The following is a 16,875-nucleotide window of genomic DNA, read 5'->3' on the forward strand; positions in this document are numbered from 1 at the left end:
CTTAGTTGGAGACTGAGGTTGGATAATCTCCATTTCGATACGTTGGAGGTGGATGAGTCTTCTAGTTTGGAGGTTCCCTTCGAGGAAAGGGAGGTGGTCAAAAAAATGGATAGGGACAAGGCTCCAAGCCCGGATGGTTTCTCTATGGCTTTCTTCCAGGATTGTTGGGAGGTGATCAAACTGGACATCATGGCTGTTTTTATGGAGTTCCATGACCGAGGTAAATTCGAAAAAGGCCTCAATGCTACGTTTATTTCCCTTATTCTGAAGTCGCATGGGGCTTCCGATCTGAAGGATTTTCGCCCTATCAACCTCGTGGGGGGGATCTATAAGATTATTGCGAAGGTTCTAGCCAATAAAATGAGAAGAGTCATGAATCGGGTGATCTCCAACCCGCAGAATGCTTTCGTCAAAGAAAGACATATTTTGGATTTAGTGCTTATAGCCAATGAATGCCTGGACAGCCGTATCAGATCTGGGGATTCCGGCCTCTTGTGTAAGCTGGATATGGAGAAGGCTTATGATCGCATGAACTGGAAGTTTTAATCTATTTGCTAAGGAGGTGTGGTTTTGGTGAGAAATAGTGTACTTGGATCGAGCATTGCATCTCCTCGGTGCGGTTTTCGGTGTTGATTAATGGCTCTTCCTCCGGTTTCTTTGGGAGTTTACGTGGGGTGAGACAAGGTGATCATCTTTCGCCTTTTTTGTTCATCATGGTCATGAAGGCGTTCAGCAGGATGATTAATGCTTCCATCAGTAGGGGTTTCATCAATGGCTTCTATGTGGGTGTTAGAGAGCCTGAGCGGGTAATTGTTTCTCACCTTCTCTTTGCTGATGATACGTTGGTTTTTTGTGGGGCTACTCCTGACCAAGTCAGATTTATTAAAGCCCTCCTTATCAGCTTCGAGGCGGTCTCAGGGTTAAAAGTAAACCGAGCCAAATCTGTCTTGGTCCCAGTCGGAGGTTCGGTGGTGACAAGGGAGCTGGCTGGTATCCTAGGTTGTGGCACTAGTTCTTTGCCCTTGAGGTATCTGGGTCTTCCGCTAGGGGCTTCGTTCAAGCTTTTGGCTATTTGGGATGATTTGTTGGAAAATATGGCTAGAAGGTTGGCCCCATGGAAGCGCTCGTACCTGTCCAAGGGGGCGAGACTCACTCTCATCAAGAGCACCTTATCCAATCTCCCCACTTATTTTCTGTCTCTTTTCCCCATTCCTGTTTATGTGGCGAATCGCATTGAGAAGGATTTTTTATGGGGGGGCTTCAATGACGAGCCTAAGATACACTTGGTCAGTTGGAAAGAGGTTTGTTCTCCGATCGCTGAGGGTGGTCCAGGGATTCGGAGTTTGCGCCTTTTTAATCAAGCTCTTTTGGAGAAATGGTTATGGAGATTTGCAAATGAGGAAGAAGCTTGGTGGAGAAGTATTTTGGTGGCAAAGTATGGGGTGGATTGGGGTGGATGGCGTTCTAAAGTTTCTCGTGGGACGCATGGGGTGGGGTTATGGAAACACATTTGTAAGGGTTGGGGGTTGTTTCAGAGCCACTTTAGATTTGATCCTGGATTGGGGGTGAAAGTCAAATTTTGGGAGGATATTTGGTGTGGCGAGATGTCTCTCAAGGAAGCTTTTCCCGGTCTTTTCAATATTGCTAGCAATAAGGATGCTTCCATTGCGGATATCCGGGAGTGCTTTAATGGTATGGTTCACTGGAATGTCACATTTACCCATAGTCTTCATGATTGGGAGGAGTTGGACTTAGCCTCCCTCTTCTCGCTCTTGTATTCGTCCTAGATTCGTGGGGAAGGGGAGGATCGGATGTGGTGGACCCCTTCAAGAAAAGGGAAGTTTGAGGTTCGTTCTTTTTATAGGATGCTTGTCTCAAAAGAGTCCAATCACTTTCCTTGGAAAAGTATTTGGCGCACAAAGGCTCCTTCGAGAGTAGCCTTTTTTGCTTGGTCGGCCGCCCTTGGGAAATCTCTCACTTTGGATAATGTTCAGAAGAGAGGTATTGTGGTGATTAATCGTTGCTGCATATGTGAAACGGATGGGGAGTTTGTGGATCATCTATTTCTTCATTGTGGGGTTGCGCGAAAGTTGTGGGAGGTTATTTTCTCTCGCTTCAATTTGTGTTGGGTTATGCCTAGAAGTGTCAAGGATTTGTTCGCTAGTTGGTGGTCGGGTGGGAGATCTAGTAGTGCCGTGGTGTGAAAGATGGCTCCCCTTTGTCTTTTATGGTGCCTTTGGAAGGAAAGAAATGCAAGATGCTTCGAGGATTTGTCAAGGAAACTTGAGGACCTTGTTCATTTCTTTTTGTACACTCTCTTCACTTGGACTGCAGGCTGGCTTGCTCCTATAGTGATTAATTTTCCTGATTTCCTCTCTGTGTTCTCTTCTCTTTACCCAGCTTAGTCGCTCTCTTGTATACTCCCTGTGTACTTGCGTTGCGCCCCTCTGCGCTCTTTAATGCATTATTACTTATAAAAAAAATGAATGTGACATTTGTATCCTTGGTTCCTAAGAAGGCGGTTGCGATAGAGGTGAAGGATTTTCGGCCAATTAGTTTGGTGGGAGGGGTGTATAAAATTTTATAAAAAGTCTTAGCCACTAGAATGAAAACTGTTTTGGGAAAAATCATCTCTAACTCCCAAAATGCTTTTATTGGGGTGGCAACAAATTTTAGATTCTGTGCTCATTGCTAATGAATGTTTGGATGGTCGGATGAGGTCAAGGGTGCTTGGTGTTATTTGTAAATTGGACTTGGAAAAGGCTTATGACCATGTTAATTGGGACTTTTTGTTGTACTTACTAAAAAGATGTGGGCTTGGAGAAAGATGGAGGAGCTGGATAGAGTGGTGTATTTCGATGGTTAGATTCTCCATTTTGGTAAATGGAACGCCATAAAGTTTCTTTAATAGCTCACGGGGGATTCGGCAAGGGGACCCGATGTCGCTGTTACTATTTGTGTTGGTTATGGAGGCATTGAACAGGATGGTGAATGCGACAGTAGAGCAAGGTTTATTATCAGGTTTCTCTGTGGGGGAAAGAGTCTTTTCAGATTTAGTGGTTTCTCATTCTTTATTTGCTGATGATACTATGATTTTCTGTGAAGCATATCCTGTACAAATCCGGTACGTACGCCTTATGCTCTTGTGCTTTGAGGCAGTTTTGGGGCTGAGAGTTAATCTTGGTAAATCAGAACTTGTTGCTATAGGGGAGGTGGAAAACATTGGGGTTTTGGCTAATATTCTTGGGTGTAGTGTTGCGGCATTGCCTATGAAGTATTTGGGTTTGCCACTAGGGGCGAAGCACAAGGATTCATCTATGTGGATGGTATACTTGAACAGATAGAGTGCCGTATGGCAAGATGGAAAAAATTGTATCTATCAAAGGGTGGTCGCTTAACTCTTATAAAGAGTACGTTGTCTAATCTCCCAACTTATTTTTTATCATTGTTTCTTGTTCCTATGAGTGTGGTCAAAAGGATTGAGAAACTTCAAAGAGATTTCTTTTGGGGAGGAATGGGAGATGAACAAAAATTGCATCTTGTTAATTGGAACTAAATATGCCGTCCCATGTGGGCCGGTGGTCTTGGCATTAGGAATATACATAAGTTTAATCAGGCTCTCTTGGGGAAATGGTTATGGAGATTTGCGACAAAGCGTGAGGCGCTTTGGTACAAAATAATAAAAGCCAAGCATGACGATCAAGGATGGTGGGTGGTGTTCGAAGGAGGTGTCAGGGTCTTATGGGGTGGGTTTGTGGAAGAATATTAGTAGAGCTTGGGATACTTTTGTAAAAGGTGTGCGGTTTGAGGTGGGGATGGGGTCGAAAGTTCGCTTTTGGCATGATATTTGGTGTGATGATCAACCGTTGAAGCATGTTTTCCCTTCCTTGTTTGGTATGGCGAGGTACAAGGACGCGTGGGTGGAGGATAATTTTAGTTGGAGGAATGGGAGGGTTGAGTGGAATGTCCTTTTTGTGCGCTCTGCCCAAGATTGGGAATTGGATGGGGTCTCATCTTTCTTGGAATTGTTGCTCTTGTAAGGTTTTTTATGGTAATGCGGACCGTATTCGATGGTCCTTTTCTAAAAAGGGTATGTTTGAGGTGAAATCGTTCTATAAGGCCTTGTCCAATCCAGATTGTGGGGGGTTTCCATGGAAGAGTATTTGGCGCTCTAAAGTGCCCTCGAGAGTGGCATTTTTTGGGTGGACTGCGGCTCTCGGTAAAATTCTAGCACATGACAATTTGCAAAAGCGGAGAATTGTGGTAGTGGAATGGTGTTGTATGTGTAAGAAGAATGGGGAGTCTGTAGATCATTTGCTGATTCATTGTGAAGTGGCTACCCGGTTATGGAACTATGTTTTTACTTTGTTCGGTATTGAGTGGGTCATGCCGCAATGGTTCATTGACTTCTTGTCTTGCTAGAATCAGGTGGGGGGTAGGGTAATCTGTAAAGTCATTTGGAGGATGGTTCCTTTGTGACTCACATGGTGTGTTTGGCGGGAGAGGAATGCTCGAACGTTTGAGGATAAGGAGTGTTCGGTGGATGGGATGAGGAAGAATATGATCTCTATGCTACACCTGTGGGTGTTGGCTCATCATCGTAGTGTGGTCCCGAATTTAGATGAGTTCTTGAATATGGGCTCTTTGTATATTTCGTAGAGGCTTCTATTGTATATTTTTTTTGTATTAGGGTTGCGCCTCTCTACGCTTTTTTCAATAATATTCTCATTACTTATAAAAAAAAATGATTTTGGAGTTTAGTTAGAGGTAGAAGTCAAGGGCGTTCAATAACTGATTTTGAAGTTTAGTCATTTAGTCTTTCTTAGTGAATGGATATGACTGAAATATGCTTGCCAGAGAAAAAGAAAAGAAAGGAACTACCTTTGGGCTGTTATTTGGAAATTCATTTATACATATAGTATCTGCTGTTGCTCCTATTGCAAATGTTGTAATTCTTATCTGTCTTTTATTGGAAAAATTGTCTTCCAAGTTTTTTACACTAATTTGTGGACTTTTGGGTGTTACATGCAGTTTACAAGTTTGAAGATGACCTGTCAAACCGCGAACGTGCAGCAGTGCATTTATTATGCAGGAAAATGGGTATGACTTCCAAGAGTACAGGGTAAGTGCTCTTAGTTATGTGTGGACTTTATTTTACAGTGATGACCGTAACATTTAAAATTCAAAAAGAACCTTACCTGCTGCTAGATTTCTAGCTTTGTTCTTCCAAAGAAAAGTTGATGCCTTCACATCTTTAGGTCTAGCTTGAGTTAATCATTTGCTAATATAGTTTCTTATAAACTTCGGATAGGCATGGGAGCCAACGGCGAGTTTCCGTGTACAAAACTAAAAAGAATGTTGACAACACCAAGGATTTGGACAGTCTCACTTATTTGACATTTTCGGAAGAGGCAAACATGGTTTTACAGGATTTGTTTACTCGATACCCACCTGATGATGGAGAGGTGGACAATGCAATGGTTGGGAAGAAAACTGAAAAAATTGATAAAATACGACAAAAGAAAGATGATATTTTCTGCAAGCCTTCAATGAGTGGAGCAGAAATTGCGAAGAAAGTGGAGTCACTTGCTTCAAAAATGGAAAAGGTTGCATATTTGAAGCAGGTGTTTCTGACTTAATGAACTCATTAGAGTCTTATGAAAACTGTTGGATGCTTTGCATTTTTATGGTTTTCTTGTGAAAGAGTGGTTTCATTGTGAAAGATTTCTCTGATCTTATGTGTGCAGGTTACTAAAAAGAGGTCTGAGCTTCCAATTACATCCTTCAGGAATGTCATTACATCGACAATTGACTCTCACCAGGTTATTTGAAAATTTACGTTTCCTAGAAATTTGTCTGGTAGTTACCAGTTTGCAAATTGCATTAGGCATGACATTACTGCTGATACTCCTCATATAAATCAACTGTGTCCTTGTACCAACTTATTTGGATATTGTGCACAAGAATTTGTGTTTTTACTACTATATTGAACTGTAGTTTGGATGATTGGACTTCAGGTTCATTATGGAATACTTACTGATTTTTCCTTGTTTCGAAGCAGGTAGTTCTCATATCTGGTGAGACTGGGTGTGGAAAGACCACGCAGGTTACGAATTCTTTGCTTTGTCTTCTTTGTGGTATACTTATCACAACTTGTCTGAAACTCGGCATTTAAGTTAGTCCTTTTTGATTATGTCGTTTTTCTTAATAGTCCATATGCCCCGAGTTCTATACTTACATAATTGTGCATCATGTGTGAAGTATTTGATTGGGTGGTACACCTTTTTTTCTTGCATTTATTTTTTTGAAAAAATGAGATTAGAATCCAATAGTGATGTAGGACACAGTAAAGATGATTATTATGCTGATTATGGATATTTCTAGCTGGCTAAAGGGTGGAAAAATGGTTAGGGTTTGAAATATCTAACAAAAGGGAAGGGTTCAATTATGCTCTCTTAGGTAAATGGCGTTGGCGCAATGGGCTTGAGAGAGGGGCGAGAGTGGTGGTGGACTCTAAATATGGAAGTTTATGAGGAGGGTGGTGTTCTAGTGAGCCAGTTGGGGCATATGGGGTGGATTTATGGAAGAATATTATGAGAGATTTGGGGAAGTTTTGTAGTCGCAACATATTTGAGGTAGGACATCGCCCAAAGGTTTGATTTTGGCATGATCTTTGGTATGGGAATATGGCCCTTAAGGATGCCTTTCCAATTTTATTTGGTATTGTTTGTGCAAAGGATACTCTTGTCGTGGCTCATGTGGAATTTTCTAGAGGTGCCATTTAGTGGAACATGAGCTTTGTTAGAGTGGCTCAGGATTGGGAGGTAGATGCCTTTGCTTTACTCTTTAGGATGTTGTATTTAGTAAGGGTGAGACAGGAAGGGGAAGACAAGTTGTGGTGGGTCCCTTCCAAAAGAGGTTTGTTTGGTGTTAAATCTTTCTACAGGGTCATGGGTTGTCATGATGGCTTATGTTTCCCTTGGAATTGTGTTTAGAGGACTAAGGTTCCATTGAGAGTGACATTTTTTTGTGGTTGGCAGCTCAAAATGATCTTTATCATGGACAATCTCTGGGAGTGGTGCACCATTGTGGTTGATAGGTATTGTATGTGCAAAAAGAATGGAGAATTTGTGGACCATCTTCTTCTTCCTTGTGAGGTTGCTTGTGCCATTTGGAATGCTTTCTTCACTCGATTTGGGTTGTCTTGGGTTCTACCGAGACGAGTAGTTGAGTTGTGTTGATGCATTGGTGATAGAAATCAAAGTGTTGCTGTGTGGAAGATGGTGCCCTCATACCTTTTGTGACATGTATGGAGGAAAATGAATGATAAGAGTTTTAAAGACCGTGAGAGGACTTTGGAGGAGATTAGTTTTTATTTTTCAACACTTTGTATCTTTGTACTGCTGCTTATTTTTCTCATTTGGTGATTAGTGATAATGATTTTCTTGTTTTGTTTATTCTAGTTAGGGGGCTTCTTTTGTATATTCCTGTGTACATTAGGGCACCTTACATAAAGCGAAGGAAGCCAGAAGTCCAGCTGTTTTGAGGCTGGGAAAAGTGCAGTTGAACATTGTTTGGGTGGCTGGTTGCGTTTCTTTGTAGGTTAGGTTTTGATGAGTTGAATGGAGAAAAGAGCAGAGCTTAGTAAATAGTGGTTGAGGATATAAAAAGGGATTTTTTCAAGACCTGGTTAGGGAATTAAGAGCTTTAATTAGTGCAAAAAAAAGGAGGAATGAAGTAGAGAAATTGACGAAGCAGCTAAGAATCATTCCTGGGGTTCCTTGGGCGTAATCGCTAGTTTGAATTGCATCACACAATCATACATAAAAGCGTTTTTATAGGCTATTCCCACTCTTCTTACAATGGCTAGGGTTCCTAAATAAAATAAAAAATAAAAAAAAGAAGTTAAAAGAACTTCTTAAGCAAGTGGGAAACTATTAAAACACAATAAAATAAGATGCTAATCAGGAAAGGAGACTAATAGGCCTCTGGTACAGCCAACTCGAGCAAATCTAGAAATTAATATAACCCAGTTTACTCCGGCTGTCTTTAGTTAAACTTTTTTTTTTTTTTTCTCGGAGCAACAACACCTTGATTAAAAACTGAAGAAATACCAAATACTGCTACTAACCCAGCAGCTACCAACATTAAATTAAAAAAAAAAATGGAAAAAGGGCGTAATTGTAACTAAAGTTGCCTAGGAAGGGTGACAATTAGCCCCATATAAAAACTAGACCGTATTTTTTATTTACTTTGTTCTTGTTATTCCAAGAGCTTTTTGCTGCTGCATCAAACAGTAAGCAAAATTTAAAGTGGATGCCACTTTTAACTAATTTGGAATATTGAGGTAACTTTAAAGAAGAAGGAAAGCCTATTGTAATGCTCGTGAAGCTCTTCAGTAAATATGAACTAACACTATCATTAGAATGGACAAGTAGTTTTTGTGGTGATTTTTAAATATATTATATGTCTACCAATTACACAACACAACAGTTGGTATACTGTAAGGGATTAGGAGTTACTGTTTCCCTGTATCACTTGCAATTTGTCTATTGGTATGAATTGATTTTTAGTACAGGTAATTTTTCTAGGTTCATTTTTCTCTTTCTAGTTAGGTGATTCTTTTTGTATACTTTCGGTGTACTTAGGGACGCCTTACGCTTTTAATAAAAGGGATTATTACTTATCAAACAAAAAAATTTCTAGGTTCGTCACATGTGGACATTAGTTAACAGTTGCTGGTGAAAATAATGCAGGCTAAAACAGCGAACTTAACTGAGGGTTTGCAGTTGAAATAGCATAGAACTGAAAAAGAATCAGAGTTGTTGTCCATGGGCTTTGAATGGTGACATGAACAATACTGTGATCAGTAGCTTGGAAGTTTTTGAACTTCTTTATGTTTTATTGATAGTGGCATATGTTAGGGTAATTAAATAGGATTTTATGGGTTGGTTGCGGTTGGAAGAGGTTCTGTTGTGGTAAAAAAATTAAAGAAAAAGTAGAAAGTGAAGGAGAAAGAATTAGGAAACCTTGGGGTCTCCCCAAGTCCTTCTAGGAGTCACACTTACAAAATTATAATGGAGTCTCATGATAAAAAGAGAGCTAAGTTCCTGAGAATTTCATTCATCAAGTTCTAACAATGCTTGTATAGTAGCCGAGTCCTAGCTTAATATGGAAAAGTTAAAAGCTCTTGTTAAAATAATTTTACCAACTAAATATGACTCATTCTCTTACTAGGAAAGGGAAACCTAACAAAAAGAGAAATAAATCAGTCGAAACTCAAACAAATACGACAAACTTTAAATCCAAACAATCCAGATTTGGTAATGTACCAAACTATCCCCTGCTATGATTTTTTTCCTTAATTAGGGAAGGTTGAAAATACGTGTAGAAATCATGGTAGTGCCTTTTTTGGCAGCACATTGATTTGCAAAATTTTAGGATCCCAGTCTTCATGTCTGTTGGTGTGTGTTGCTTGCCAATGAGATAGTATTGGTAAACAAAACCAAAGTAAAGTTTAATTGCTAGTCTCACTATGGAGACATGCTTTAGAATATAAAGATTTGGATAAAGTTTTCCTCCAAATTGTTCCTCAAATCCAGTTTATTAAACTGACATGTGTCTAAAATGTATGTGATTCTCACATGCATTTTTAATAGAGCATGTAAGAATCACATTCATTTTGGATACATGTCAATTACATTTTTAAAATCTTGAATAATAAATTTTACTTATCAAAAAAAAAGGTTGGAGGAAATTTTTTCAATCCAGTTTGAAGGAAAACTTTGTGCTATAGATTTTAGGTTAAGTAGGACTAAGATGTGAATATCATATTTATCAAAAAAAAAAAAAAAAGATGCGAATATCATTTTAACAAAATTAGGAAGAAAATGTGTATAATGTGAACATTGTCGGCCAAGAAGTCTTTAAAGTTAATTTGAGATGGATGAGGACATAAGATGTAAAATATATATTAGAAGTGGAGAAGTGCATTGTGGGGGTATATATATTAGAAGTGCCAACCTCAAAGGGTAGCTCAATCGGCTAGGGACCACGCCTCATGAAGTGAATGTCATTAGTTCGAGTATCTTTTTCCCTCTCCCCTTAGGACCAATTACTTTTTTTTTTTTTTTTTTAAAAAAAGTGCCTTTTGGTTGCCAGGAGATAGATGTATTTTTATACTTAATCCTAGTTCTAATTTCTGATTTTCCTGATAAAAAGGCATTCATGGATCCAATCATAGTAATCTCTCAGTCTTCTCTATTAAAAAAAAACTAGGACTATTATATGCATATTTTGATCATATAATTATATGTATGTAGATTATGATTGTAATAAGCTCACATTGAGTTTCTCAAGTTTCAAAATCCAAGTGTAATAGGAAGTTTGATCTTAGCCCTACCCACACTGACTTTTATGAGTGGATTTTTAACTAGAATGCAATGTTACCAATCGTCATTACCAACAAAGAACAGAGCAGTGGACACTAGGGGCTATGATTATATATGTTATTAATATATATTGCAACTATATTACTTAAAGAACAGAGCAATTGTCATTCTCTAATGAAGAAACTTAAAAATCTTGATCTGTTGTATGATGTGCTATAACTTTTCTTATGATTTTCTGTGTCCTTAGGGGCTCCTTACGCTTTTTGATATATACAATATTACTTATAAAAAAAAAACTTTTCTTATGATACTTTGTTTGGTTCTTTTTGGTCAGTTATCAAGAACATGTTCAGCTTGTGATATATCATGATTTTTGCTAGCAAATAGTGAGATCGCTGTATGTAGCGAAACACTCATGTGTACACATCGATATACTTCGATATTTTTAAGCATTTTCTTGGTGTTAGTGTTACTAATATTCATATCAATTATCGTCCAGGTCCCTCAATTTCTTCTAGATTACATGTGGAGTAAGGGTGAGGCTTGTAAAATTGTGTGTACTCAACCTCGACGTATCTCAGCGACCTCAGGTGTGCACTCATTGCCATGAACTCCAAATTTATTATTTTTCTAATTTGTTGACTCTTAAGACACAATTTTGAAACTGAGTAATTTCTTTTTAGTTGCTGAGAGAATCTCTTATGAAAGAGGAGGGAATGTTGGAGATGATATTGGATACAAGGTAATGTTCATTATTTGTCTTATGATGCTCGCTATCATGCATACTGAATAAATAAAACAATTTTTAAAACATTTGTGCAAAATTGTGGTAATTAACTTTCTTTTATAAATCTTCTTTTCTGAACAACACGCTACTGACATTGGTGAAGGAACCCTTTTTTTTTTTTTTTTTTTTTTTGTCTTTTCTTACCCCTGTGTCGGGGAAGGAACTTGTTAACGCAAAAACTTATCTTATAGACTTTACAAGTTAGTTCTAAGTTTCAAAGAATTTGAACAAATTATATACTACTTGTAAAAGAATTATGTTAGATTAAATGGCTTGAAAAGGAATTAAGGTAGGGAAAATGCCAACCTCCATCCTCAAATCACGGCTTCCAAACCGGTGATAGATTCCTTAATTCTGGAGGCGGTGGGGGCTCTCAGTGACCCTCCTGTGCAGTTTCAATCCTTTGTTGGGTTTGCTAATCACTTACCATCGAAGGCTGCTAAGAGCATAGTGTATTCAAAGGTTGAATCGGTGTCTTCTCTTGGGGCTGTTCCTGCTTCGAAGCCTAGCCTTTTACGGTGGGGTTTTCTTAATCCAAGTTCGAAGCCTAGCTCGTCTAAGGTGCCACTTGATTTGCCAAAACCCCAAAACTGCCCAGTAGGATACGGTCAGTTTGGGGAGATCGTTGTGTGGGATAAGGGTGGCGAGCTATGGGGTGGTGGGGATGGTGGAGAAGGTGATTTTCCTGCCCCTCTGGATGTATACCATCCATTTGAGGAGATGGATGAGTGGGATTATTTTTCCGACCCCCTCGATTGGGATTATGACGAAGAGGAGGATCCGGCCTTGGCGCTGTTGGACGCCATTGAAGAGGATTTTCATAAGTAAAAGTCGCTCGGGTGAAGTATAAAGGCACTAGGGAGCTGCTCAACTGGAAGAGCTCAGTTAACTATGGCGATGATATTACTTCCAATCGGCGAGGGAAAGGCAAGGCACAAGGGTGGCAACGCTGATCCTCCTTTTGGGTATCGGGTGGGAGGGCTATTGTCTTAGGGTTTATAGTGTCGTGAGGGATTTTTTGTTGGGCTTTCTTTCTTCTTTAGTTTTTTTGACTTTCTTGTTCTCTTCTCTCTCTTTTCTTCACCATTTAAGGCATTCTCTTGTGTACTTCCTGTGTACTAGGGTTGTGCCCCTCTGCGCTTTTGATATATGAAACATTACTTCTCAAAAAAAAAAAAAAAAAATCATGGCTTCCAAAAGGTAAGCTGAATCATTTGCTCCTCAGTAAAGAAAAACACCCCTTTTGAACATGCTGAAAAATCCCAAAATCTTGAGTCGTTTTGCCATGAGGTCTATTGTATTAAAAGGGGTCATTTGGATATTGGATACAAGGTAATGTTCACTATTTTTCTTATGATGCTCGCTATCACGTATATTGAATTAATACAACAATTTTTAAAACAATTGTGTGAAATTGTGGTAATTAACTTTCTTTTATAAATCTTCTTTTCTAAACCAGACGCTACTGACATTGGTGAAGGAACTTTTTTTTTTTCTTTTTCTTTTCTTACCGAACTTGTTAATGCGAAAACGTATCTTATAGACTTTACGAGTTAGTGCTAAGTTTCAGAGAATTTGAACAAATTATATACTACATGTAAAAGAATTATGTTAGATTAAATGACTCGAAAAGGAATTAAGGTAGGGAAAATGCCAACCTCCATACTCAAATCATGGAGGATTTTCTCCTAAGTAAAGAAAAATACCCTTTTTGAACAAGCTGAAAAATCCCGAAATCTTGAGGCATTTTCCCCTTAGATCTTTTGTATTGAAAGTCCGGGGTTAGACATGCGGTAAACAAAGAAAAAGTATCTCGCCAAAGGGTTGGGGGCACTACTGAAATCCTTTGATACGTCATGTAATAGGGAGGTGTAAACCCCATAAGCCTTTGGTTCTTTGGTAGGGTGACCAACCCTTAAACCAAAAAAATAAATAAATGTTTGGAAACCCTTCCCTATTTCTGCGTTTCATTCTCTATTCAACGAACCTCAAACAAAATGATAAAAAGAGGAGAGGCTTGTTGATTTGAAGTCACTACGAAAGGGTCCGTCAATAGCATAGCTCTTTCTTTCCCGGGTCTCCTATCTTATTATAGACCTTGCAAGTTAGTGCTTAGTAATCTAAGAATTTGAACAAATTATATACTAGTTAAAGAATTATGTTATGTTAAATTGCTCGAAAAAGAATAATGTTGGGATATGCTGAATGATGGTCTCAAGGAGTATATCCCAAGGATATACTCCTTGAGATCATCATTCAGTATTACAAGAATATCTTTAATGAGATAATTCATTGGCTCCCCAAATTAGATGGTTTGTAGTTTCCCTTATTAGTCTCTGTAGAAGCGGATTGGTTGGAGAGAGTGTTTCAAGAAGAGAAAGTTCTTCAGGTGATGCTTAGAATGGATGGTGACAAAGAGCCGAGCTCAGATGACTTAACTATTGCTTCTTCTTTTTTTCGGTCGTGCTGGCTGTAGTGAAGGATGATCTTCTGCACATCTTTCATAACTTTCATGAGCATAAGTTGTTCGAGAAGGGCCTTAATGGTACTTTCATTGCCTTTATCCTTGAGAAGATCTGACAGTTAGAAGTAAAGGACTTCAAACTTATGAGGCTGGTGGGGAGTATCTATAAAATTTTGGATAAAGTCCTTGCTATCAGAATGAAACAGGTGATAGGATCGCTCATATCGAACAATCAAACCGCCTTTACATGGGAGACAAATTCTAGACTCAATTCTTACAGCAAATAAGTGTTTGGACAGTAGATTGAAATTAGGATTTCTTGGCATTATTTGCAAGCTAGACTTGCAGAAAGCCTACGACAATGTCAACCGAGAGTTCCTCTATCTCTTTGGGCGTCTTGGCTTTGGTACTAAATGGAGGAATGGATGTCTGCTTGTATCACCATGGCCCTCTTCTTTATTTTGATCAATGGTAGTCCGTAGGATTTCTTTGGTAGGCTCCCGTGGCCTTTTGCCAAAGGGACCCTCTCTCACCTCTCCTCTTCGTGATTGTCATGGAGGCTTTCAGTAGGATGCTCTCTAGAGCTATGGCTTCGGGTTATTTATCTGGATTTTGGGTAGACATCCAAAACACTGCTCCCTGGAAGTATCCCCTTTTTGCAAATGGTACGTTTATTATGTGTGCTATATAGATCGAGATCAAATCTATAATTTGGGACACATTCTCTTGTTTTTGAGGCTATTTTGGGCTTTAAGGTCAATCTTCGGACATTTGAATTAGTTGCAGCAAGAGGGAGGTATCACATCAAGAAGAGCTGGCCAATATTCTCAGTTGTAGTATCTCTTGTTTGCCCTTGAAATATTCGGGACTTCCATTGGGTGCTTCTTTTAAGTCAAAAGCTATTTGTGATGGGGGTAGTTGAGAGAATGGGAAGAAGATTGGCTAGATGGAAGAAGATCTACTTGCCTCAGGGTGGTTGCCTAACTCGAATCTAATCTAGAGTACATTATCCAGTTTACCCACAAACTTTTTGTCCCTTTTTTCTTTACCGGCCGATATAGCAGGAAGATTAGAGCATCTTCAAAGGGACTTTCTACAGGATGGAATAGGTGGTGAGCTAAGTTTAATATGATGAATTGGAAGACTATTTGCTTCTTAGTTCCTAGAGAGTTCAGAGTTAAAAACCTTGTGTTGCTCAATAAAGCTTTACTCGGTAAATGGCTTTTCAGATTCGTGCATGAGGAGAATTCTCTATGGAGATAGGTTATTGTTGAGAAGTACCTTGTGTGAGTAGGTAAGGGGTGGTTCCCCTACCCACCTAGTGGCAGGTAGTAGTCGTCCAGTAAGAAGAATGGGTTATCTGGGGTTTTTTTACGTAGAAAAAAAGTCCTTTGAATTCAGGTCAGAAGTGAGAGGAGGTGTTCGCTTGGTGGAAAAAAGTAAAGGTGTTTCTCGGTCGGTGATCATGGCATGGCCGACAGTGTGCTATTTCTTAATGTCATGGGACTTCCTGTCACATAAGGATAAGATCAAGGAGAATTGGAGAACTTTCTGCTTCGGTAGCACTGTATACATGTTACAGAGGCGAAGTAATAACTATGGGAATTTCATGGAGCTCTTAGAATATGGCGGGCGTGGAAGGAGAAGTTTCGTTATCATATCGGAGGGAGATGAAGGAATGGGCTGGAAGGAATGTCGTGTGCAACTACTATGGCTGAAACAGCATTTTGAAAAACATTGCTTAGAAGGAATGCAAGCGGGTAAGGCTCCAGTAGAGGCACGGGTGGGGATCGTATTAAAAGGGTCGCAAGGAATCCATGGAAAGGTGTCTTACGAGGAGGTGGTGACGGGCAAGGGGATGGAGGTTGAGTAGAGAATTCCGGCATTGGACATCATGCAAACACAAAATTTCCAGGGCGGTGCTCAGCATGCCGGCGACCATGACGCTTTGACGGGCAAGAGATGCCCATTCAGGAAAGTGCTGAAGACAAGGTGACTGGAATCGCACCCATGGATCACGCTGGACATAATGAGAAGATTTTTTCGCAGCTCATAACGGAAGGCAATATTATGGCAATTCGAAATATGCTAATTGCATTTAAGGAGGAAATAAACAGCTGTCTGGAGAAGATTGAAGTGGGCGGTGTATCTTCTTGGGCTGAGTAAGAAATGGGACTAGAGATGAAAAGAACAGAATCTTGGGCTCAAGTTGAAAGGCCCCATGTATGAAGAGCAGCCCAAACCTTTGGTCAAGAAGACTTATTTTCGAAAGAAACTACTGAATTTAAAGCCATGTTGGTGTGTAAAGCTAAGTAAGGCAACGTCTCTTTGGCCAGTGGAACGATGCAACACCCGGCGACCGGTGAGCCGCCGGAGAATAGCCGGAGTAGGACGTCAGAGATGATAAGAAGCAAAACTGCCACAAAACATGATGATAAGAGCATTGACCAACCCAACGATGAAACTCTAACGGCAGTAGAGCGACAGGAGGAGGGGAGATTGCAACTGCATTTGTGCAGGCTGGAATTGAAGCAGAGATGACCGGAATCGAAGCAGAACACATCGGCGCCGATGTAGGAGGTATGGGACAGCCTCTGGGTTAGGAAACACAGACACTACAACACATAGACATTGTCGGCGATGCTCAACTGACGGCCGGAGACTTGAAATGGTAAGGGCAGCGGATCACTGGCGGTAGTAGATGGAAGAGGGCTGGATCATGGGCTAGATAGGGAGGGACTAATGATGAATATAGGAAGTGTGGATGGAGGACAAGAATTAGTAATCACTGGGGAGGAAGATACTGCCAAGCCAGATAGTGCCGATCAAGGTATTGGGCCTGAAATAAACCCCTTCTATGTAGTTTTGCTTCTAGAAAACGTGGTGGCTAGTGATTCAAAGATGCCGAAGACGACAAATATAGCTGGGGCCGAGGACTCGCGATATGTGATTATCCCATACAAACAAACAGAGTTGGATCAGCCAGAGTTTTACATCTCAGGGGAGATGCTGGATTTTGTCAAGGAGGGGGGATTGTTTGGTAGATTCTGTGGTATACAATCTCAACAAGGAGGGGAGCTCAAGTTGTTCTTTGGTTGGTGTGGAGTTGGCACAGTTTGCTGATGAAGAGGTGTTAAAGGTTGAACCTCTGGAAGTTCATTCAGAATGTCCGAAAGGAAATGCATGTGAATGGGTGATTGAGAGAGTGAAAGACTTTTGCCAGGTGGTGGGTT

General features: G+C 40.0%; 1 protein-coding gene across 5 annotated transcripts in view; it reads left to right on the forward strand.

Annotated features, from left to right (window-relative positions):
- The window catches only part of LOC132180792 (DExH-box ATP-dependent RNA helicase DExH6-like), a 34,710-nt gene that overhangs the window by 4,021 nt on the left and 13,814 nt on the right, over nucleotides 1-16,875 (forward strand). Inside the window, exons 2-7 of one of the 5 annotated variants that reach the window (XM_059593738.1) lie at nucleotides 5,032-5,122; nucleotides 5,312-5,624; nucleotides 5,748-5,822; nucleotides 6,062-6,106; nucleotides 10,891-10,981; nucleotides 11,075-11,133. In XM_059593738.1, coding sequence (XP_059449721.1) covers nucleotides 5,032-5,122; nucleotides 5,312-5,624; nucleotides 5,748-5,822; nucleotides 6,062-6,106; nucleotides 10,891-10,981; nucleotides 11,075-11,133 — 674 coding nt within the window. Of the gene's footprint in view, nucleotides 1-5,031; nucleotides 5,123-5,311; nucleotides 5,625-5,747; nucleotides 5,823-6,061; nucleotides 6,138-6,159; nucleotides 6,176-10,767; nucleotides 10,789-10,890; nucleotides 10,982-11,074; nucleotides 11,134-16,875 lie in introns of those variants that run through there. The other 4 variants (XM_059593739.1, XM_059593740.1, XM_059593742.1 and 1 more) reach the window with 4 other exon arrangements.

The sequence above is a fragment of the Corylus avellana genome, chromosome ca5, assembly GCF_901000735.1.
Source record: "Corylus avellana chromosome ca5, CavTom2PMs-1.0".
NCBI lineage: Eukaryota > Viridiplantae > Streptophyta > Magnoliopsida > Fagales > Betulaceae > Corylus > Corylus avellana.